Consider the following 23,598-nt stretch of genomic DNA (forward strand, 5'->3'; position numbering starts at 1 on the left):
CGGATGAGAATGCCTGGAATGCTCATTTGCAGTTATTAATGTGTGATCTAATCTTTCCAGAGTCAGGGTCCACATCTTACTATGACCTATCACACTGCTTTAAGCTCTCAAAAAATGGTTTTTGAATTAGGGGACCAACTTCTTTTCATGTTGTCTTCATACTCGTCTCCTCAACTGGCATATGGGGATAAACTTTGTTACAGAATTGTTCTGAAGATTCAGTGAGAAAATTTATGAAAGCACTTAGCACTTAACACAAGAAATGTTAGCCATGATTTAATCATATTAATTTATAATATTAAGCGATAATGCTGCTGCTGCTTTCTTTCCTGTGCATGGACTCCACTGTCCCCCCATGCTGTCATGGGGCCATGTTGCCATAAAGACGATGACAGTGTTAGGAAGTCACCCTTCCTCTCAGGAGGAAATCCGCCATTTTCGTCCTTGCTCTCAGTAGTCCCTCAGTGCTCAGTGTAATTTTCTAAGGCTCCCTTGGAATTAAATCTCATCATAATGAATTAGGACATTAGCATGTGTGTTGTGAGAGTTTATTACGCTGAATTAACATTTCCACGGTGCCAGAATTGTATACTCAGCCTCTTTATAGTGAATTAGCAAAATGGAAGTAAGTATGATGAAACCACATGGAGGAAGAGAAGAGGTTTTGTTGTTGTTGTTGTTGTTGTTTTTTGGTCAAATGTACACTCTTTTCCTCTCCTAAAGGCCTAGCATGATGTTTGTGTTTGTTTGTTTGTTTGTTTTCTTTATATGGAGATTTGATTTTTGGGGGAGACATTTAGGAGCTTTTGTAGGCATAAAATGTATTTTATTTTCCTTTTTTTCTTTTGATGGTTAAGATGGGTGAAGAAGAAGAAAATGGAAAGTTAATATTCTTGATGGCAAAATTAGAGATGAGTTATTAAGAACTTTCTTCCCTAAACTACTTCTTAAAAATTGGATACTCTTATTGTGTTGAAAGACTCCAAGAAATGTTGGCTTTTCATACTCATTGTTGAATATACTGTGTTTTCTTCAGTATGAATCTGATGAACAAGAAAAAAGTGCCTATCAGGAGTATGACAGTGACAGTGATGTTCCTGAGGAACTGAAACGAGATTATGTGGATGAGCAAACAGGTGATGCGCCTGTGAAAAGGTAATTGTTCTTAGGTTGTATGGTATTTCATATTTTATGTTATGCATTTATTATTTTTTTTTTTTTATTTTTATTTTTTTTATTTTTTTAAAGATTTATTTATTTATTTATTTGAGAGAGAATGAGAGACAGAGAGCGTGAGAGGGAGGAGGGTCAGAGGGAGAAGCAGACTCCCCGCCGAGCACGGAGCCCGATGCGGGACTCGATCCCGGGACTCCAGGATCATGACCTGAGCCGAAGGCAGTCGCCCAACCAACTGAGCCACCCAGGCGCCCCTATGTTATGCATTTAAATAAAGGATTTCCTTTAAATGTTAGGGAAAAAAAATTAAATATTTCGGTAGCTTTTGATGTCATGTGACAAGTCAATATGTTTTAAATTGCTGAAAGTTTGAAAATGTAGTTTTTTGATATTGGGCATAATCAAAGAGCTCTTAATTTAGAGAGCAGTGGTTTTTGCAGAAAAACAAACTTCTGATTTGTAAAATCAGTACTGCCTTTGGAGGCAATTCCTGCTTCACGTAGGTTAGAAAACCTCAAGGAGGAAAGTAGTTATTTGTCTTGCATGTGGAATTCCTACCTCAATCTAGTAAATACAGAAAGTCTCCACTCATCTTTCCAGGGTCAATTACATTCACTATTTGGGCCTTCTGTTAAGGTTCTTTCGTTCTTTTATTTCCGTGATAAAGTGTCCTCTTCAAAAACTATGATAATTACATAAGAATTTTTTGTCACCTTCTCCCTGTTAAATGGGCCTGATTCTTATATGCAAGTGAGTTAATTTCATGACTAAGTATCAGACATTTAGTGACCACAAATATACTTAAATTTTAATGATAGATTTAAGTATATTTTGCCCCCAAAGTACCTAGTTAGTACCTAATTAATTTGAAACCCTGATTGATATAATCTCTCTCTTCAAAAATGAGCAACTCATGTGATTGTAGATATATGAACTGGGAAAAATTGTTTCCATTGGTTTTCATGTATGTGTGATGTTTAAATCCATCTATGGTCCATTATGAACAGAATAGAACTGTTTTTGTTGGACTTCTTCATTGGATGTTTTGGGTATATTTTGGCTGAAAGAAAAGCTCTAACTGAAATGAACGTGTAGGATAGTGTCTGCCAATATATGTGTATATATTTGCATTTTTGGTAATGTTATACAGACAGTTACCCTCCTAAACTGTCCTAACTTACCTCTAAGAACTATGAATAATATAAACTACGAACTGCATTCAGTCAGTTAGTATCAATTCCAACTTCAAAGTATCTCTTGAATTTATCAAAATTTTTTGTATTTCACTGCTACCATCCAGGTTCATGCAAAAATCCTCTCTGTGCCAGATTATTGGCTCAGCCCCCTTACCTTGGCTTTCTGTCTCTAGTTTTGCCCCCTCCTAATCCCTCTTGGATACAAATTTCAGTTTTTTTTTTCTTATATACAAATTTGCTCATGTCATTTTCCTGGTTAAAATTTGCATTCAGGGTTAGGTTCATACTCTTTAGATTTGATTGCCTTCAGTGATCTGGCCTTTCTTTACCTCTTTTCGTGTCACTTTTCCCTCAACCCACTCATTCTCCATGTGAATTCTTTGTGCTTCTCTGAGCACACTCACTTCTCCTACCTCTGACCTTATTACATGTTGTCCCCTTTTTTTGTGTACTTACCATATAACTTCAATTTTTTCTTTGAACCTGGTGTCGTCCCCAACCCCAGACTCTATCATCTTCCCCTATACTTTAGATATTAGATTTAGGTTCTAAGGAGGGTATTTTTTCATATTTATAAGTCTGAAATCAGGATACTTGGTACATTTGATATATAATTTCCCTGGAACATCTGTTTTTTGTTTTGTTTTGTTTTTTTAAGTGACATAGCTTCTTTTAATGGTTGATAATGAATGTCTTAGAATCAAAGAAGTACAGTATGGTACTTTATTTCTTTACTTACGAATTTCTCTTCCCCTCTGGGCTGTAAGCTCTATAAGGACAGGAGGATCATTTCTATATCCCCACCTGACACACGGTAACAGTTTCAGTAACTAATTAGTGAATGAAAGATAGATCCTAATTGGAATAACTTACTGATTTACTAGTTGACAACCCTAATTGCAACTCTGTTTTGTTTTTCCATATTAAGCGTTTCTAGAGAAACTCTAAAAAGCAGGAAGAAGTCAGATTATAGTCTAAATAAAGTGAATGCACCCATCTTAACAAATACAACATTGAATGTAATAAGACTTGTTGGTAAGTAGCCACCTTTTAAGAAAAAAAAACATTATTAGTTAAATCAGTCTACTTTTGTTACTTTATTGGGGTTTTCATTGTACACTGCAGTGCCCACCATAAGGAAGGTTTTAATATTGTCATATGTCAGTGCTTTCTCATCATAATTGTTCAAATAGTATAATACTAACAATGTTAGTTTTTATTTTTTGGTTAACTACTTAGTATTTGTGTCTTCTACTTTTTCTAAAATATTTCAATTAATTGAAATGTAATGAAAAATTCTCTATGTGAGTTGGAGGTATATGTAGGATGATGATAGTACCCGTTTTACATTTACACAATATTTTGTGCTTAATTGTTTCATTGATCTTCACAATCTTCCTGTCAAATAGGCAGAGTGAATAGTGATTCTCTGGTATTTTCAGACACAAGAGTTCTATAAGCTGAATGTTCACACCATAGGAAGAGTTGTTCTTATTACAGATAAGACCTCTATTGATGATTTTGTAGAAGGCAAATAACATGAAGAAATGCCATTTAAAATACTTAGGTTTGAAGATGATGTGGAATTTTTAATGTCAGTATTTCAGCATTTTATATGCCATCTTAACCTTTATATCTCACAAGTCTGTACATTTGACAAATAAGTTATAGAGATATCTTCTCAAATTAATTAAGTCATCTATACCAGTCAGGAATTGTAATGTGTTCTATTAAAAAAAAAAAAAATCTCCGTATTCTGTTTATATGGAGATGATAATGTCCTGCTCTCTAGTTTGATTACTCTTGGCTCTGATAAAATGGTCTGTGTTCTTGAAGATAATTTCTAAATTCTGTTAATGAATAGGGTAAAGCAGACAAAAATGTTTCTTAGAAGTCCCAGTTTCTTTAGGAAAAATGGTGGAAAAGAAGTAATGAGTTGGCAGGAAAAGGAAAAGTATATATTTTCATGACACACAGAAAAATGACAGATTCTAAAAAGTGTTTTTTGGCTGATCATTGCCAGGGAAATTAGCTTTTCTAGTTACTCTGTGGAATTTATAGAACGGAAACTGGAAGGGTTCTGAGAGCTCACCTGCTATAAATGCCTGTAAAACTAGGATTTCTTTATCTAATGCCCCCAAGTTGTAGTGGCCAGCTAGCCTTTGTTTCATGTCTCGCAGTCCGTGGATACATTATTATTTTGTAGGACTACTCATTCTACTATTAGACTGATTTAATTGGTAGAAATCTCCTCCTTATGATAAACCAGAATTTCTTTTTTCTCTGTAATTCTGTTGGTCTCAGCTACACCTTTAAAAGCAAAAAGAGTAAATCTATACTTTTTTCTCCTACTCTTCCCTGTGATGACTTTTCAGGTGTGGGTGGTAGTTATACTGTCCTTCTTCCCTTATGCTCCCCCAGTTCATTCTTCAGGGTGAGTGTGCTCATTTTCCTCATGTGGTTCTCACTGATAAATATTCCAAAATCCTGGTCATCCTCCTCAGCCTTTTGGACTCAATGTAGTTTTTGGTTTCTGAACATGCTGCTTGAGATGTAGTTTAATGAATTCATCTTTTGCCTGGTTATGTTGAAGGAACAAACCACTGTAACACATGAGTGGCTTTTTTTTTTTTTTTTTTTTAAGATTTTATTTATGTATTTGACAGAGAGAGAGAGCACAAGCAGTGGGGAGCAGCAGGCAGAGGGAGAGGGAGGAGCAGGGAGCCCCATGCAGGGCTTGATCCCAGGACCCTGGGATCATGACCTGAGCTGAAGGTAGTTGCTTAACCAACTGAGCCACCCAGGCGCCCCGATGAGTGACTTTCAACCACAAAAGTTTACATGATGCATGTTGGCTCCTGATCACCTTACTTCTTCTGTTCCATGTGTCATTCTGAGATGCAGGCTGAAAAAATAGCACCAGTTTGGAACATGGAGAAAAGAGCAAGAGCTGAACCATGTAATGACTCTTAAGGCTTCCGCTCTGATGTGGCACCCTGACTTCCTCCGCCATAAGTCCCTGGCCATGGCAAGTCAGGCTTAACTATTGGAGAGAGAAGTATGCTTCTGCCCCAGGAGGGCACTACAAGTTCAGGGCATTGGACAAGGATGCATAATCTTCTTACAGGGAAGGGGAGTGGGTGGAGATAATTGGGGAAAATAGTACAATCAACCCCATGGAAGTGGTGGTTTATATTTTTTACTTCACCTAGTTCAAAAAGAGCTAGAGGTCATCCTGTTGCTTTTACTCTAAAAGACATATTTAGTAGAATCAAATCAAAAATAAGGCTAACACAAAATTGAGGAGGGGGAAATCACGTTTCATTCAGTTAAATGCAGACAACAAATGCAAATCTTCAATTCTTGGTAGACATAAGGAAATGAAACAATGCATTCTGCTCTTCTCATTATGTAAGAAGGGGATCGAATAACGATAGAAATGTGCTATTGGTGCTAAATTCAGAAGTCAGTAACAACAAATTCTTATCTAAGGATTACTCATTGACATAGTGGACATTGTTTTCTAATAGTGGATTTAAGCAACTGGGAAAAGTTGCATTTTTAGGGGCCTTTGGTGTGTCAGCCCTATAAAGCAGAACAGCCTGAATAAAACCTTACTCAGTGAAGAGAATCTAACCATTTTAATTTCAGCCTTCACCACCACCAGATCTTTTACTAGAATTGCAATTAGGAAACAATGCCTACTATGCTTTTAACTCTCCCATCTTCCCATTTAGAGCTGGGATTAGGTGCTTCCATTATTCCCTCCACTAGACTTTTATGCCCACCACTTTCTCTCCCTGGGATGTCTTTATCTTCAGTTTGTACATATTCATAAAATAGAGCTTTAAGAGAACCACTCACTAAGGCGTCTCCAACCAGTAAATGTTATTCTATCCCCTGTTATTGCATAGAGGTGCTTGAAGATAATAAACTGGCAAAGGTAATGTCTCTTCTTACAAAGCCAGAAGTACAGTTGTGTAAATAAGATTGATTCATTTTGGGTGCCTGGGAAGATGAAGGAACTAATTATTCAATAGTTGGGAGGCACATTTTAGAACACTAAAGGCATATTTAAAATGTCCTTTTCAAGTAGTATTTATTTGGCAGGTAATTAGGAGAGATTAAACAAAAAAGTGTTAATGGGGCTTCCCAGCCCCAGGTGGTACCTAAATCTGTTAGAAAGGCCCAGGGAGCCGTTCACAAGTGCAGAGAACTAATCAGAATCCTTGCTTGTGTATAGAGAAAATTCTGTCAGCCTGACAATTTCTTGCAGACAGAGGCAGAGAAATTTTAAGGAATGTGTCTCATCACTGAAATAGCCTTGCTATTCAAAGTTCTCTCTCCTGGAGGCAGCTCTCACTTGAGCAGGTATGATAGGTTGCCAAAATCCATGCTTGTAAAAACTACAGACCGTAGGATAAATTTATTACATTAGCAGCTGAAAAAATAACACACCAGCACATCATGCATCCAGATTTAACATGAAACCAGAATAAAGTTATCTTTTAAGAAACTTAATATTTTCATATGCAATGTTTAAGGAAAAAATTTATCATTGTTTAGATTACATTCCAATATATCTATTTCTCTAAAAATACTTTTGTCATTTATATGAGATATTTTTAAACAGTTTTAAAACACTTTCTGAGCTGGTAGCTGTATATACAACATGATATTTTGAGAGAATGATCCAAGTGTCATCCTTGAGTACAATGTACAAGAAAATGATATTGGAGATTTGGGGGTGGGGCTAAGAATATACAAACAATAATAAAAATAAATAACAATACAGTGATAGAATAATAGAATAAAATAATCGATTAAAAGCTCTCAAAGAATGGAATAAAAGCTAAGGACTTAGCTTACTAATTTTTTACTCTGGTCCTCACTTACATTGTTCAATGCGTTTTTCTAGATTGTTTGAGCTGAACTGACTTTTCCTTCCTTTCCTTTATGCCTCATTTATAGCATTTCTAGTTCACTTTTATGTGCTGTTTATATCCATTGATGATGTCTCAACTTACTGTACTGTAATAAAAATAATGAACATCCTTCCAGCTTGGATTCTGTTCTTGCTCTTCCCCATCAGGTTGTCATCTCCTACAGATGAAAACATTTGGAGTTGGAGTCACCTTTGCAGCATATAGAGCATACAGCCAAGCACTTTTCACTTTCATAGGTGCCCAATGTACGGGACTGACAAACCTTAGTTTTTAACATCTCAACTATTGGAGAAACACATTTTCTTCCTCTCTTGTCCTGATCCATAGTGGAGGAACACACACTTTCAGCGCCTTCTCTGTACCCTGGTATTTACTCCTCTGCATAGGAGTGGGGCTCACTAATTGAATTTCCCCGGGACACCTTTCAGGTGGTGATGGCATGGCTCTCTGTGCCCCCTGCTGACGAGCTGGGTAAGGCAGGCCCACTGTTCCTCTTGGTTCTAGTTCTCCTCCATGCTGTTCTTTGGTTGGTTTCCTGTGGCTTCTCCCCATGAGTGTACTGGACTCCTGGTCCAGATTTTAGGATAATAGTTTAAACAGCGCTTCCCTTGTGAAGCTTTTCCTCATCAGGTTAGGTTTCTTTTACATAGCACTCTATAATTCTCCCTTATTGCATTCATCATAACTATAATTATTTTAAAATAACAGCAGTAGCTAAGAGTTCTTGTTCCCTTGTTATAGGCTATGTAAACACTCTACATGTATTTTCTCATGAATTCTTCACAGTACCCTTTTTATGTACGAATCATTAAAGCCCAGAGATAAATAACTTGCCTTAATGTCTCACAGCTGCTAACTGGTAGAACCCAGATTGTCTGATCCTAGAGCCAGGAGGCTCTTTTCATGCTTCACAACCAGTAGAGGAAATTGGGAAAGTTAATTCTTCTACCTAGACAAAGTTCAGAGAGGTTACAGTATAGGTTAGAAGCAAGAATAAGAACTTCTCGCAGATGATTATTTGGGAAGAGATGCTTTTGTCAGTTATCTTGAGACAGGAGGGAAGGGAGGCTTGGAAGACAGGTTCACCAAAGTAAAGTCATTTTGGTTTTAGGCTGAACCTTAACCTAAAAGTCAGTAGGTCATGAAGAATCATAAGATCATACTCACGGAAAACCGTAAGACCCACTCCCTCTGGCAGTAAAAGCCATACAGCCTGGACATTCTTAAAATTGCTCCCTGTGGGTAATTCCATAACCTTAAGATAATGGAAAAACTAACTGCCCGATGTGAATGATAAACCCAAAGTTAAAGAGTAAACCCCTCCCTATACCATTAGCTAACTTAAATAAAACTTATAAAACCCTTTGTTAGAGTCAAAGGGGGGGTCCTCTTCCTCACCTGGGAGGAGAGACTGTTACCTTGTCTATAAAGTAGTCGCTTTCTTACTTCTATGCTTAATAAATCTTTGTCCCTTCCTCTAAATGGCTTGCTCCTGTATTCTTTCTTACATGAAGCCAAGAGCCCTCTTAGCAAGGGGCCTGAGGCCCTCCCTTCTGGGGTGCTGGCCAGTCTGGCATCAATCTGGGTATTAAATAACCTTGCTCCGTGTTTTCAAAGCACACTGTGTCCACTCCTTTCACCTCTCCTCTCTAGGGCACTCTAGAAGGGAAGAAAGGGAAGGTGAAGTGCATCTGAATGAACCACATCTTAATCCACTGGCCGTGTTTTTTAAACTAGGCCGGCTAACTTCAGAGCCATGCTTCTACATTTTTATTAAGGTAGTATTCTCACCGTAACACAGTAAATAGTAAAGAAGAGGTCGTGATGAAAAGCAGCATTCTCCTATCCCCAGTCTCCCTGCCACCAGCCTGCAGGCAATTTCTTGGTCTGTTTCTGTTTGCCTTTCTACTAGTTGTAATTTCTCAGAAAAGGGTGATGAGAGGGTAAATGTTTTGAATTCTTGTCAGTCTGAATATGTCTGTATTCTGCCCTTTCACTGAATGACAATTTAGCTGTGTATAGAATTGTAGATTAAGAATTATTTTGCCTTAGAAAGTTGAAACCTCTAGTGTTCTCTGTTCATTTTACCATAGATGAATTTCTTTCTTCTCTCTCTCTGAAAGCTTTTAGTATTTATTCCCTTGAGATTTCAGAATTCTCTAGTGATCTGTCCAGGTGTGAGTTATTTTTCATTAAGTGTGTTGGGTAGTTCGTGACCCTTTCAGTCTGAAAGCTCTTGTGCTCCTCAGTTGTGACTAATACTACTATTTATTTGATGATTTCCACCTCCCCATTTTCTCTACCCTCTTTTTTCTTTGATTTCCTGTTGCTCCAATGTTTAGTCCCTTAGATTGGCCCCTTCTTGTCTCCCATATTTTCTCTAATGTTTTCCATATTTTTGTCTTTTTGCTGTACCTTCTAGAAGACTTCCTTTTTTCATTTATTTTCTTCAATTTTTAACTTTAAAAATCACTTTTGAAATCTTTAGGAGCCCTTCCATATTCTCTTTTTCCCTCCCATATTTTTCTGCTATAGGATTTTACATAATTATTATATTTGTTTAGCTTGAATTAATTGTTTTCTCTGGGATCAGCTTTTCTTTTTACTTTTACTCTCTGAGTTTTCCTCCAGGGCCTGGTGATTTTTGATGACCTATTCATATCCAAAATAGAAGGCCTAGGTAGCTGCTGTGGGTGTCCCCTGCTGAGTAATGAGAGCTACCCTCTCACTGCCCCTTCTCAGTAGGAATCCTGACTGGGAACTTTGTATAGAGCAGGGCAGGGCTGGGTGGATTTATTAGCAGTCTTTACCTTACGGGGACAGATCCTCAAATTTCTAGAATTGGGTAGATTTTAATCTGTGGTGCCAACAGCTACCCTAGAAGCCTTCATCTTCCTAATTTATTATTTTTTAAAGTTTGCTCAATTTTTTTTGTTTTGTTTCCTTCTATTATTTTTTTTTTTTTTAAAGATTTGAGAGAGATAGTGAGTGGGAGAGAAGGAGCAGGGGGAGGGGCAAAGGGAGAGGGAGAAGCAATGAACGGGGAGCCTGACGTGGGGCTCAGTCCTAGGACCCCGGGATCATGACCTGAGCTGAAGGCAGATGCTTAACTGACTGAGCCACCCAGGAGCCCCTGTTTCCTTCTTTTAGAGAGAAATCCCAAGAGTTTTCGTTTTCTTTTGTTTTTGTCTGTGGGAACAGCCTGGCAGCCTGTACTCTGATGTTGTTGAGGGATAGTGGTAGAGGAGGGACTGCTGACTGGTAGTTTATCCCATACGTGAACCTTCAGTTAATCCATCCTTTTTCAGCTCCATTTCTTGTTCCTGTCCTCTTGCTCTACCCACTGAGTCTAAGCAATCACCATCCTACAAGAATAGCTTTCACCTCCTTCATGGTCATCTTTGCTCCCTGCTCCCATCTCTTACCTGTCATCCAGACAGGGGCTGGGACACTACAGCATGCAGGTCCAATCAGTTAGGCTACCTGTTTTTATAAAATAAAGTTTTATTGGAACACAGCCATGCTCATTTGTGTATATGTTGTCTGTGGCTGCTTTTGTGCTACAAAGGCAGAGCTGCTAGTTGCCACGGAGACAGGCAGAGCAGAGCTGAGTAGTTGCCGTAGTTGCCTGAACAATGTACTCTTTTTTTTTTTTTTAAAGATTTTATTTATTTATTTGAGAGAGAGAGAGCACAAGAGGGGGGAGCGGGAGAGGGAGAAGCAGACTCCCCGCCGAGCAGGGAGCCCGATGCGGGACTCGATCCCGGGACTCCAGGACCAGGACCCGAGCTGAAGGCAGTCGCCCAACCAACTGAGCCACCCAGGCGCCCTGAACGATGTACTCTTTACAAGAAAAGTTTACCAACCCTTGGTTTAGAAATTTTTTGAGATTTCTCATTTTCTGGTGATCATACCTACTCACCTTTACCTCCTCATTCCTTTCTCTTCATAGATACAGGCTTAATCCACTGTAAAATTCTTCTAATTCAGTAATTCTGAGGAGGTACATAAGCCTCCTCAGGCCTCCAAATGCCTACTGTGCCCTCATGAGCTGGAAAGACAGAGTTCTTATTCTTACACATTTTAATATGCCAGCAGCCTGCTTATCAATGGCTGCCTTCCTTGTGTGACCATTTAAGGTGTGAGAGCAGGGACTCTAATTCCTTGTGTCTTAACACAAAGCCAAGGACATAGTAAGCCTTCAAAGAGTCTTTGTTGAATATTAAATGAATAAATGAATATAAATATGTTTAAAAATTTTTTTAGAGTAGTGGGTTTTTATCTAGTTTTTCTTTTGAATGCAACATTTAAAATAGCTTTTACCTATTTTTTCATTTATATATTCTTAAGATTAATTATATGAACAATGGCTAATCTTATTATTAGTAATGGAGAGGAGCTTTGTGTTCTGGATATGTATCAACCCAGATACTTGCATTCTACCTCATTTTACTTATTAGCTCTCTTTTTTTCTTTTACAAGTTAAAATAACGTATCATAGTATTTTTCCTTTTTTTTCCACGGTGTCACATTATTTTATGTGTAAATAGTTGCAGTTTGAAAACTGCATGTTTGTAGTTGATAAATATCTGCATAGTGATCCAGAATGTTCTAGGAGCATAATTTTCAAATATTTTTCATTTGTGATTTTTAAAAAATTGTCTGTGTGAAAGAATTATAAAAGATGACTCTGAAACAATAGACTTGTAAATAAGAGTAAGAATAGAATCTGAGTTGAATGGTTTCTACTTTTTGGTGTGTATATTTCTCTTCCTGACTATCTGAGTATTATTTAGAATCATCGCTCATATAAATTAAGACAGCTGTATGGAGTTCTTAAATAATGGATGGTTTCGATAGTAGACATTTCCATTAGAGTAAATTTGTCATTTTTTTCTATTGCAGTTAATGTGTTTCTCTTGAGTCATGGTGTCTTCAGTAGTACCAATTTAAAATTTATAACAGTTACATTAAGTAGAGCGAGCACCTGAATTATTTGCTCATTTGGAAATTAGGCAAATGGCCTGTTTTAACATCTTCTGCAGAAGAGCATTTTTTATAGATGCACTCTTTTCCCTGTTATTCCCCATAAAACAGAAACACAATTAAGGATTTGTTATTATTTGTTCCTTGATTCAGCCCATTTCCCATGCACCCTTCAAATACATTAACAAGTTTATAAATGCAGAAATTTTGGTTTTTAAATTTTTTTCCCCTAACTGCATCATATGTTTAGAGAAAAGAGAATGTCATATTGGCATCTCCCAAAGGAAGGAATGAGGAGGACATTTTCTTGGCACTTTGAGAGTATTGAGCTCTTGAGTGATGTAGTGATAAAGAAATGTCCTTGGCCTCTGCCACAAGATTTCACAGGGCTAGAGTTCAGGGGAAACCTCCCATGTATCCTTTTTCTTCTTGCCTTTTTACTTTTGCTATGTGTATATAAGCTTATGGGGGGAAAAAAATGCTTTTTCTCAAGTACATTGTCTTTTGTTTTATTATACCTAAACATTTTTGAGGAAATTATTTTAAATGGAATCTCCAAGAATGTGGAACTGTGTTGTGTGTTTGTGCAGTGTCATTTGTAGAAGAGCATAGATATCCCATGAATATTTGACAGACAGTAAAATATAATGATATAAAAACTTTTTTGTAAGTAGTATGTATATCAGTGCTGTCCAGCAGTACTTTCCAGGATGATGTACCTGTCCTGTATCTGTGCTGTCCAATACAGTAGGCACTAGTCACAAATGATTAGTGAGTCCTTGAAACATGGCTAGGGCTGAGGAATGTAATAGTTCATCAAAAATATATATTTTGGTAAAGTTTTTTTTTTTTTTTAATAGATTGAGGTGTCATTTATATAGCATAAAACTCACCTGCTCTGGGTGTGCAATTTGATTGTCTCTTATGATGATAGACTAACAGATTTTAATTTTTTTCTGATTTTGATTTTTTTTTTCTTTTCAGGTAAATATATGCAGATGATGAACATTCTTAAGCCGATTGCCTTTGATGTTATCCATTTCATGTCTCAGCTATTTGATTACTACTTGTATGCAATATATACCTTTTTTGGTCGGAATGATTCAGTAAGTCACCTTTGGAGGGAAAGTCTGTTTCTTTTAATTTTAAAATACAAAGTTTCTCATTCTCTTTGTATAAAATACACAAATAATATTATTTTGAAAATTATTCATCAGAAATCTAAAAATTTTTGCTGTCAGCTTTTTGTCTGCCTAATTACCTTGTTTATATATTAATTTTAAGCTTTGAAATGATAAACATATTTTATGTTATTCAGATTTTTGGCAGAAAAAGTGCAGCATCTTTTTTTAACCTTGACATATTTTGGCAATGAAAAATGTGTGGGTTGCCTTGTTTAAATCTGGCCCAGTGTGTAATTACTACACAGTAAATGAGACATTTTAAATATTGGCTTACAAACCTTAGCAGGCACTACTACATTCAGAAGATAATGGCAAATATTTATTAAAATAATTGAAAACCTTTGAACTGAACCTTCTGTCTGCTACAGAATTGTTTCCTATACCTCCTTTTTGTGTTTCCAAAGCTCTTATTGATTTTATCTTTTTCTACTCCTAAAGAGAACAACACAATATTAGGCAGGTAACTTATCTGATATTTGGTAATTATTATGTGGCTCACCTAGACATTTGATAGATTTCTGTGTAAAAGGATACTGTTGGGTCCTATGACTATATCATAATACAAAGTTTTCGTGTACTATATTTTGTATCTTTTTAAAAACATGAATTTTGGGGCACCTGGGTGGCTCAGTCGTTAAGCGTCTGCCTTTGGCTCAGGTCATGATCCCAGAGTCCTGGGATCGAGCCCCGCATTGGGCTCTCTGCTCCGCGGGAAGCCTGCTTCTCCCTCTCCCAGTCCCCCTGCTTGTGTTCCCTGTCTCACTGTGTCTCTCTCTGTCAAATAAATAAGTAAAATCTAAAAATAATAAATAAATGAATAAAAAATAAAAACATGAATTTTAATGGATAACTACATTTATTATATAAATGTTCATATCCTTGCTGTGATTACAGTTATATCGAAGACATGATCTTTTATTTGTTTTTATTTTTTTAAAGATTTTATTTGTTTATTTGAGAGAGAGTGTGTGAGTGGGGGGAGGGGCAGAAACAAGTAGACTCCGTGCTGAGCATGGAGCCCAACACAGGGCTCAACCCTATGACCCTGAGATCATGACCTGAGCCGAAACCAAGAGTTGGACACCTAATTGACTGAGCCACTCAGGCGCCCCAAAGACATGATCTCTTAATAATGGGATCTGAGTTTCCTGTTCTTAATTCTCTATAATATTCCTTAGAAAGAATACTAATAAAGTCAGAGTGTTGCTACAGAATTTAGGTTACTATAAAATATGTACTAATTCATTGCTCTGAATTTGGAAACTCAATAAATAAATATTAGAGAAGAAAGACATTCTAGAATTTTAGCTAATTGTCAGAATCTTTAAGTCTTCTAGATGAGCCTTACTCTCTCTCCTGAGCTGAGCCTCCAGACCAGCACTGTCCAAGAGAAGTTTTATAGTCATGGAAATGCTCTAAATTTCTATTATGGTAGCCACTAGCCACATGTGACTATTGAGCACTTTGTGTGATTAGTTGAGGAACTGAGAAACAGATTTTTAATTGTATTTAATTTTAGCTAATTTATCTCTAAATATAAATGGCCACATGTGGCTGGGACTGTCATATTGGATAGAGTACTTGTGGACCACATTGTTGATAAGATGTGTTAAAATAGGGTTCTTTGGAAGCTTTTGGGAACTAATGCTTTTGGACTTGAATTTCTAGCTGATTATATATTGGCACAGATTTGTTTACAGTGGAGTTACTAGGACCTGAGAAAGTTAGCAAAATATAGTTAGGTGCTTATTGTAAAATATGCTACATATTTTATTTAAAATATGTCATGTTTTAAAGAACACATTAACCTTATATTTTATATTAAAAGCATTTTCAGTCTTATAAGACTCAGTAACAGCTATTTAATTAGCTGTCAGTTATAAGCATTTCTGTCCTTAACCTGGGTGTCTATACATATGTCATATTAGAAACATTTTGTATTATTTGAACCGATACAATGTGCCTATGAGTGAGGATGTATGAATACAGTGCTGCCTCTATGTCTTGTACTTTTTAAGAAAGACTTTTCCTGTTGTTAGAGTATGCTTAGTAATACTAGCTTTTATCTACCATGTGAATATTGAAAATATGCACATCTTCAAATAGAACAATTTATAATTCGGACCCTACTATTTTTGATTCTGCCAAACTGAAGGAAACACTATTTAAAGCAAAACAAAGACTGAATCTCCATAAAAAGGGGTTTTACACATTTGTAAAAAGAACCACTCCATCTTTCTACCCATATTTTGCTTTGCTTAATTTTTTTTTAAAGATTTATTTATTTATTTTAGAGAGGGAGCTCAGGTGGGGGCTGGGACAGAGGGAGAGGGAGAGAGAGAATCTCAGCAGACTCCCTGTCAAGCATGGAGCCCAATGTGGGGCTCCATCCCATGGCCCTGAGATCAGGACCTGAGCCAAAATCAAGAGTCTGACGCTCAACTGACTGAGCCACCCAGGCGCCCCATGCTTTGCTTAACTTTATATCTATTTAAGGTTTCTGGGTTTTTTACCTTGCAAGATTATATTCTTAATTTCCTACTTTAAATTCCTTTTGGAACAAGACAATCTAAATAGCATAAATAAGCATATGCAAGTGTATAAGACTGAAGCGGTAGCTTTTAATTTGCTAAGAAGATAAGCCTTCAAGTCCATTAGAAGTCCTAGAAATTTTGATATTCAAATATGTATATACATACATACATACATACATACTCCAAATTGCCGTGTTAGCTGTTGAGTCCTAGGTGGTAGGAGGGGAGGAGTAATTAGGTAACTGGTAGAACTGGAAGAACACGGTGGTACATGATTGCTCCTGCTTCTCTTCCAGGGAAGAAAGACACTTGTATGAGTGACTTTAGATGGATGCTGCCTGTAGAAGAATAAGTGTATGTTTCTCAGGATTTCTAGAAAGTCATTGGCTGGGGAGCCATAGTGTATGCAGTAGGCTAAGGGATTCTTAGTGTTCATACTAATTCCTTCAGAAGCTCTTGCTCTTTGCTGAACTGTTCATAACTTACTACATCATGCTCTATTATGTATCTAATCCATTTGGCTCTATTATGATAATGTTAGTTACAGTGTTGCTTTATTTTGCCTTGCCCCCAACCTTCCATTATTCACCTTTAGAGTTATAGTTTCTGTAGTTCTTCCTGTTATATTATCTCATGAAGACCATTCTGTATCTTACCTTAACACAGTAATAAGCACATAGTAGATTCTTAGGACACATGTATTGATGTCCTAATTATTTCTTATCCAAGTAAATCTGATGAGTGTTCTTACTTGAAAACAGTTTATGAGCATCATTTAAAGTTACCTTCATTAATGAGATTTTTTTTTTTCCATATAGAGTCTGTGATTCAGTTTTTAAACTTTTAAGAATGAATTAACTTCTGCTTCTGGCTGTGAAGGACTAAGATTTTACTGGATAATAGTCCCTGTAGAAAATAGGGATGGCTCAGTAGGTTGCGTGTCTGCCTTTGGCTCAGGTCATTATCCCGGGGTCTGGGATTGAGTCCCACATCGGGCTCCTTGCTCAGCGGGGAACCTGCATCTTCCCTCTGCCTGCTGCTCCCATTGCTTGTGCCCTCTCTCTGACAAATAAATAAAATCTTAAAAAAAAAAAAATAACTATAAAACCTAAATGTTACACAAAAGGCAACTACCTAAAGATACTGGAGGGTGAACAAAGCATAGACTCTAGGGGTGGTGGGGGCACAGTTCATGCTACTGTGTAGGTTGGGGAAAGGGGAGCTATAAAAATAAATTCCATCTCCTTGGCCTTGTAGCCCAGGATTGAATACAGTTCACACAGCACAAAGGTGGAGGCAGGCATAGGAAAACCTTCAGTCTTTATGGATTGGGGAACCAGAAAAGTGAAGCCAGGAAACTGGGAAAGTGAAAAGAGTAGGGGGAAGTTCAGAAGAAAAAGAGGTAGAGAGGCGATCCCCCAAATCTTTTACCCCCATATTTGATTAACCCATAACCTGTTTATATGAAACAGATTGACTAGAGCCAAAGAAAAAAAATATGTGAACAGAGAATGAAGCTGTTGCATAAGAGACAGTTTGTAGTACGAGCCCAGCCAAGAAAATTACATAGTGAAAACAAAGGAAACAGTGCCCAGTGGAGAAAAATAACAAAATCCAAAATCTCCAGAATTAAATTGATAATGCAGTCTAACTTTACCCAACATACATAAAACCAAAAAAAATTGAGTACATCCTTAAGTAAAAAGAAAATCAATTTAGTTTGGCCCCAAGATGTTGAAACTAAGGGATAAGAATTTTAAATGGACTATTAGAACCATCTCAAATAAAGTAAAACAAAAGATGTTTTAAATGTATGAACATCTCAGTAGAAAAATAGTAAGTTCTAGTAGAAACATTAATAAAAAAAACAAAGGGAAATCCTAGAAGTGAAAAATAGAATTTCAGCCATTAAAAAAAATTTACTGAATGTACTTTACTACCAAATTGACATGGCAGAGGAAAGAATATGTGAACTTGAAGATAAATCAATAGAAATAATTCAAAACGAAGAACATAGAGAAAAAAGATTGGAAAGCAAAATGATCAAAGCCTTAGGGACATGTTAAGTTATATCAAATGATCAAATATACAGGTAATTGGAATACCAGATGGAGAAGAGAGAGAATGAGGTAGAAAAAAAATGTTTGAAGAAACACTGGACAAAAATTTGCAGATACAAGATACTAAATGAACAGCAAGCAGAGTAAGCACAAAGGAACATACAGCATGATACCTCATGGTGAAACTGTCTCTGGAAAAGTACAATGGACTTATTACATAAAGGGACCAATGATCTGATTCAGCTGACTCCTCATGCAAAACTGTAGAGGCTAGGAGAGAGTTAATACCTTTAAGGTACTGAAAGAGAAGAAAACAATGTCAATCCAGAATTTATATCTAGCAAAACATCATTAAAGAATGAAGGTGAGGGGCACCTGGGTGGCTTAGTCAGTTAAGCATCTGCTTTTGACTCAGGTCATGATCCTGGAACCCTAGAATCAAGCCCCATGTTGGGCTCCCTGCTTAGCAGGGAGCCTGCTTCTCCCTCTTGCCGCTGCTTGTACTCTCTCATGTGATCTCTCTCTCTCACTCTCTCTCAAATAAATATATAAAATCTTAAAAACAAAAATGAAGGTGAAATTAAGACATTTTTAGATAAAAAAAAAACTAAGACAACTTGTCACCAACAGACATGTAATACTGAAATGCTGAAGGAATTTTTTTTAGGCTGAAAGAAAATGATACCAGAAAACTTGGATCCTCAAGGAAGAATGAAGAGCATTGGTAATGGAAACTACTTGGGGAAATACAAAAGATTATTTTTTTCTTTTTCTAATTTTTGTATAAACCACATAGCTGATTAAAAGTGAAATCATAACATTATTTTTCTGGAGTTCATAATATATGTAAGTATATTACATATAACAACTATAACAAGATATGCACCTATAAGATGGCAAGATTTCTATATATTATGTTAAACAGAACATTTTTAACAGCAAATGGATTGTGAAATACCAAAAATGTATATTGTAATTCATAGGACAATGAAAAATAATATTTAAGACTTTAGATCTTTTGCCAATAGGAAAATTAAATTAGAATTCTAAAAAATAATATTCATATAATCAGAAAAGGCAAGAAAAGAGGAACCAAGGAACAAAAAAGAGATAACCTATAATGAATGGTAGCTTTAAATCCAACCAATAATCACATTAAATGTTAATGGACTAAACAATCAAATTAGAAGGCAGAGATTGTCAGAATGATTAAAACAAAAGAAACACTTTATTTTTTTAAAGACTTTATTTATTTATTTGATAGAGAGAGAGAGACAGCCAGAGAGGGAACATAAGCAGGGGGAGTGGGAGAGGGAGAAGCAGGCTCCCCGCTGAGCAGGGAGCCCGATGTGGGGCTTGATCCCAGGACCCTGCGATCATGACCCTAGCTGAAGGCAGATGCCTAATGACTGAGCCACCCAGGCACCCAACAAAAACACTTTAAATATAAAAAAAACACATACAGGTTGAAAGCAAATGCACTGAAAAGATATGCTTTGCAAACAGTAAGTGTTTGCTTTCTTAAGAAAGCTGCAGTAGTTGGGGCACCTGGATGGCTCAGTCAGTTAAGAGTCTTGCCTTTGGCTCAGGTCATGGTCCCAGGGTCCTGGGATCAAGCCCCTCAGCGGGGACTCTGTTTCTCCTTCTCCCTCTGCCCCTCCTGCTCATGCGAGTGCTCGCACTCTCTCTCTCTCCCTCCCTCCCTCCCTCCCTCTCTTTCTCAAATAAATAAAATCTTAAAAAAAAAGTTGCATTAGCTATGTTAATATCAGACAAAATAAATTTGAAAGCAAAATATGTTACCAGAGATAGAGGGATTCATAATAATTTAAGGGTCAATTTAGTTGGAAGGAATAGCAAGCATAAATGTGTATGTGGCTACTTAACAGAGCTTCAAAATACATAAGACAGTACTTGACAGAATTCAAGAGAAACAAAAAAAATTCCATTATGCTGGAGATTTAAAACTACACAGTAACTAACAGGACAAGTATATAGAAAATCAGCAAATACATAGAAGATTTGAACAACAGTTTCAACCATCTTCAGTTAATTGATGTTTATGGAACAACACACCCAAGAGTGGCAGGATATATATTCTTTTCAAGTGCACATGGTATGCTTATCAGGATAGACCATATTCTGTGGGCCATTAAGTATGTTCTAGTGAATTTAAAAGATTAAAATCATGTAGAATATATTCTCTGATGACAATGTAATTGAATTAGAAACCAATAAGATAACTAGGAAAAATCTAAGTGTTTGGAAATTAACACACTTCTAAATAAATATTGGTTTAAAGAAGAAATCATAAGAGAAATTAGAAAATATTTTAAAGTGAATAATAATGAAAACACAATGTATCAGCTAAATAAGTGCTTAAAAGGAAGTATCAAGCTTTAAATGCCTGTAGTAAAAAAGAAGAAAGTCTCAAGTTAATGATAAGCTACCACCTTAAGAAACTAGAAAAAGAAGTGTAAATTATGTGCTGTGTCTCTTAAAAGGGCAACAAACCTCATGACCTCATCTAAACCTGATTACTTCCTAAAGGCCCCATCTCTAGATAGCATCTCATTGGAGGTTAGGGCTTCAACATATGAATTTTGAGGGGACAACAAACATTCAGTCCATAAATGGAATAACTAGAATTTATATACATTGCTTATGGAAATGCAAACTGGTACAGCCACTGGAAAACAGTATGGCAGTCCCTTACAAACTTAAAACTATGCCTATTTTATGAACCAGAAATTCCACTTTTAGGTATTTACCCAAAAGAACAGAAAATGTATGTCTTCTCAAGGACATATACACATATATAAATGTTCATAGTGACATTATTCAAGTAGCCCAAAACTGGAACCCAGATGTTCATCAACTGATGAATAAGTAAACAGGTTGTGATATATCCATGTTATAGAATACCATTAAGCAATAAAAGAGCATGAATTACTAATAGGCTTACAACATGGATGAATCTCAAAAGCATGTTAAATACAAGAAAGAAGTCAAATACAAAAGACTACACATGTATGAGTCCATTTATATGAAATTTTAGAAAAGGCAAAACTGCAGTGACAGATCAGGGATTAAGGGTGGAGGGAGGGAATCCATGCAAAGGGCTTAAGGACATTTTTAAAGGTGAGGGAAATTCTACATCTTGATTGTGGTACTGGTCATAGGACTATATACAGTTACCAAAATTCATCAAACTATATATTTGCAGTGGCTAAATTTAACTGTGCAAAAATAAGGCCCTAGTGAAAAAAGAGGGGAAATGAAGTAATAAAGTTTATAAAACCTAATGAAAGTAAAATTTATTTAAAATAACCATATTACGGGGCGCCTGGATGGCTCAGTCGTTAAGCGTCTGCCTTTGGCTCAGGTCATGATCCCAGGGTCCTGGGATCAAGCCCCGCATCAGGCTCCCTGCTCCGTGGAGAGCCTGCTTCTCCCTTTCCCACTCCCCCTGCTTGTGTTCCCTCTCTGGCTGTTTCTCTCTCTGTCAGATAAATAAAAATTAAAAAAAAAAATCTTAAAAAAAAAAAAATAACCATATTACATGAGTTCATGTTTTACTACACCATGCCATCACACCACTATTGTAGCTTGAGGCTTTCTGTCACGTGTCGTGTAAGTAATTCCTTGTTCTCATCCTATCTCAGATAGGAAAGGATGAGGAGCAATAAATGTGTGCGCATGCCATATATATTATAATTTTCTATGAATGAATTAGACTATATATTTTATAGTTTACTGTTACCAATGTTTTAAATTTTTTGGCTCATATAGAACATTCTAACATTTTTCCAGATGTCTGTATGTAGCTATGATTACCTCTAAATTAAATTTATATTCATCAATTGAATCATCACCAATTAAGGAGCCGACTAACTGGCTTTTCATGCCCTTTTTTTTTTTTTAGATTGTATTTATTTATTTGAGAGAGAGAGAGAGTGAGCATGGACAGGGAGAGGGACAAGCAGACTCCGCGCTGAGTGCAGAGCCCACTGTCAGGCTCTGATCTCACGGTCATGAGATCACCACCTCAGCTGAAACCAAGAGTCTGATGCTTAACCCACTGCACCACCCAGGCGCCCCAGCTTTTCATTTCAACAGTCGAGTGTCCCTTCTCATTTATATTCTTGCATGAGAATGTTTACAAGTGCTTCGGCTCTGATGTAGTAAAGCAAAGTCTATACTGTGAAATGTTTACTGAGCCTAATAAAATCTTTCCTTAATTTTTGGGTAAGGATTTGGGCTATCTGTAATTTGTGTTAGAAAATTTAAAACGGGGCACGTGGGTGGCTTAGTCAGTTAAGCCTTCGGCTCAGGTCATGATCCCAGGATCCTGGAGTCCGGCATTGGGGTCCTTGCTCAGCGGGGAGCCGGCTTTTCCCTATGCCTCTGCCTCTCCCCCTGCTTGTGCTCTCTCTTTCGCTATCTTTCTCTGTGGGTCAAATAAATAATTAAAGTCTTTTAAAAAAAGAAAAGAAAATTTAAAACAGTCTACATTATAATGCTTTTACATAAATACGACACAGTGCAATATCTTTAAGTATCTGAAATCGTAAGTTTTAGAACTAAAAATAATAACTTCTGGGAAAGAGAAATATTGGTGAACTCTCTCCTGATAAATTTATTAGGTTGACAGATGCTAGTGTGACCTGTAAATGCAAATGTGTAAAGTAGTTCTCTTGTTCCCTTGAAGGCTAAGGTTTGACTAATATGCTTGACGTTTTGAAATTTTTAAATACAGTTTGGAGACCCTCTGAAGGCTAAGTATCTGAGTGAAAACTCATCAGATTCTTAACTTTGGTTAATTTGAAGTTATAACGTATAAAAGATTATCTCCAAAGTGATGTAGCATACCTTTCTTTTTCTTTTTCAGCTGGAATCAACAGGACTAGGCCTTAGTAGTAGTAGACTAAGAACAACTCTTAACAGAATACAAGAAAGCCTTATTGATATGGTAAGTAACCAGTTGGAAATAATTCTTTTGGGTTACAGAAAATGAAAATTAGCCATCCAATCAACTACATATAAATGTACGTTTATATGTATATTGAGTGCCTGAGTCCTCAGTATTACACTATGTGCTTGTAAGGAAGTAAATAGAGGTTTCTTACAGTCTGATTGGAGAGAAAAGACTGGTGTACATGGAAGAGTGTGATGTTGGCTGTACATCCAGTACAAGTTCAAGGGGAGGAAAGGTTCATGTGGAAACGTGATTTCAGAGAATAATTAAAGAAGTGAAACTTTTGCTAGTCTTTGAAGAACAGGCATGGGGTTAGTGGGAAAAAGAAGAAAGATTGGCATTCAGATTAAGGTTCAGAAGCTGAGAAAGGGCCCGGAGGTGGGAGCAGGCCTGCCCAAAGTTTGGCCATCTTTGAGTTTGGGACACTGGTATATACTGAAGAGTCGGGTTGCAGAGACTGTTTAGGAACCACTTTACAAATGGCCTTGAGATTCAAGGAAGAGGTTTGGGTATAGTTGGCTATGTAGTAGGGGGTCTG

At 36.8% G+C, this 23,598-nt stretch overlaps 1 protein-coding gene across 2 annotated transcripts in view; it reads left to right on the top strand.

The window, feature by feature from the left end:
- Positions 1-23,598, top strand: part of VPS50 (VPS50 subunit of EARP/GARPII complex) — a 130,955-nt gene that overhangs the window by 89,270 nt on the left and 18,087 nt on the right. For both annotated transcript variants that reach the window (XM_036113279.2, XM_036113280.2), the window contains 4 exons: positions 1,037-1,155; positions 3,301-3,407; positions 13,289-13,410; positions 22,974-23,054. In XM_036113279.2, coding sequence (XP_035969172.1) covers positions 1,037-1,155; positions 3,301-3,407; positions 13,289-13,410; positions 22,974-23,054 — 429 coding nt within the window. The remainder of the gene's footprint in view (positions 1-1,036; positions 1,156-3,300; positions 3,408-13,288; positions 13,411-22,973; positions 23,055-23,598) is intronic.

This window comes from Halichoerus grypus, chromosome 12, assembly GCF_964656455.1.
Source record: "Halichoerus grypus chromosome 12, mHalGry1.hap1.1, whole genome shotgun sequence".
Taxonomy (NCBI): Eukaryota; Metazoa; Chordata; class Mammalia; order Carnivora; family Phocidae; genus Halichoerus; species Halichoerus grypus.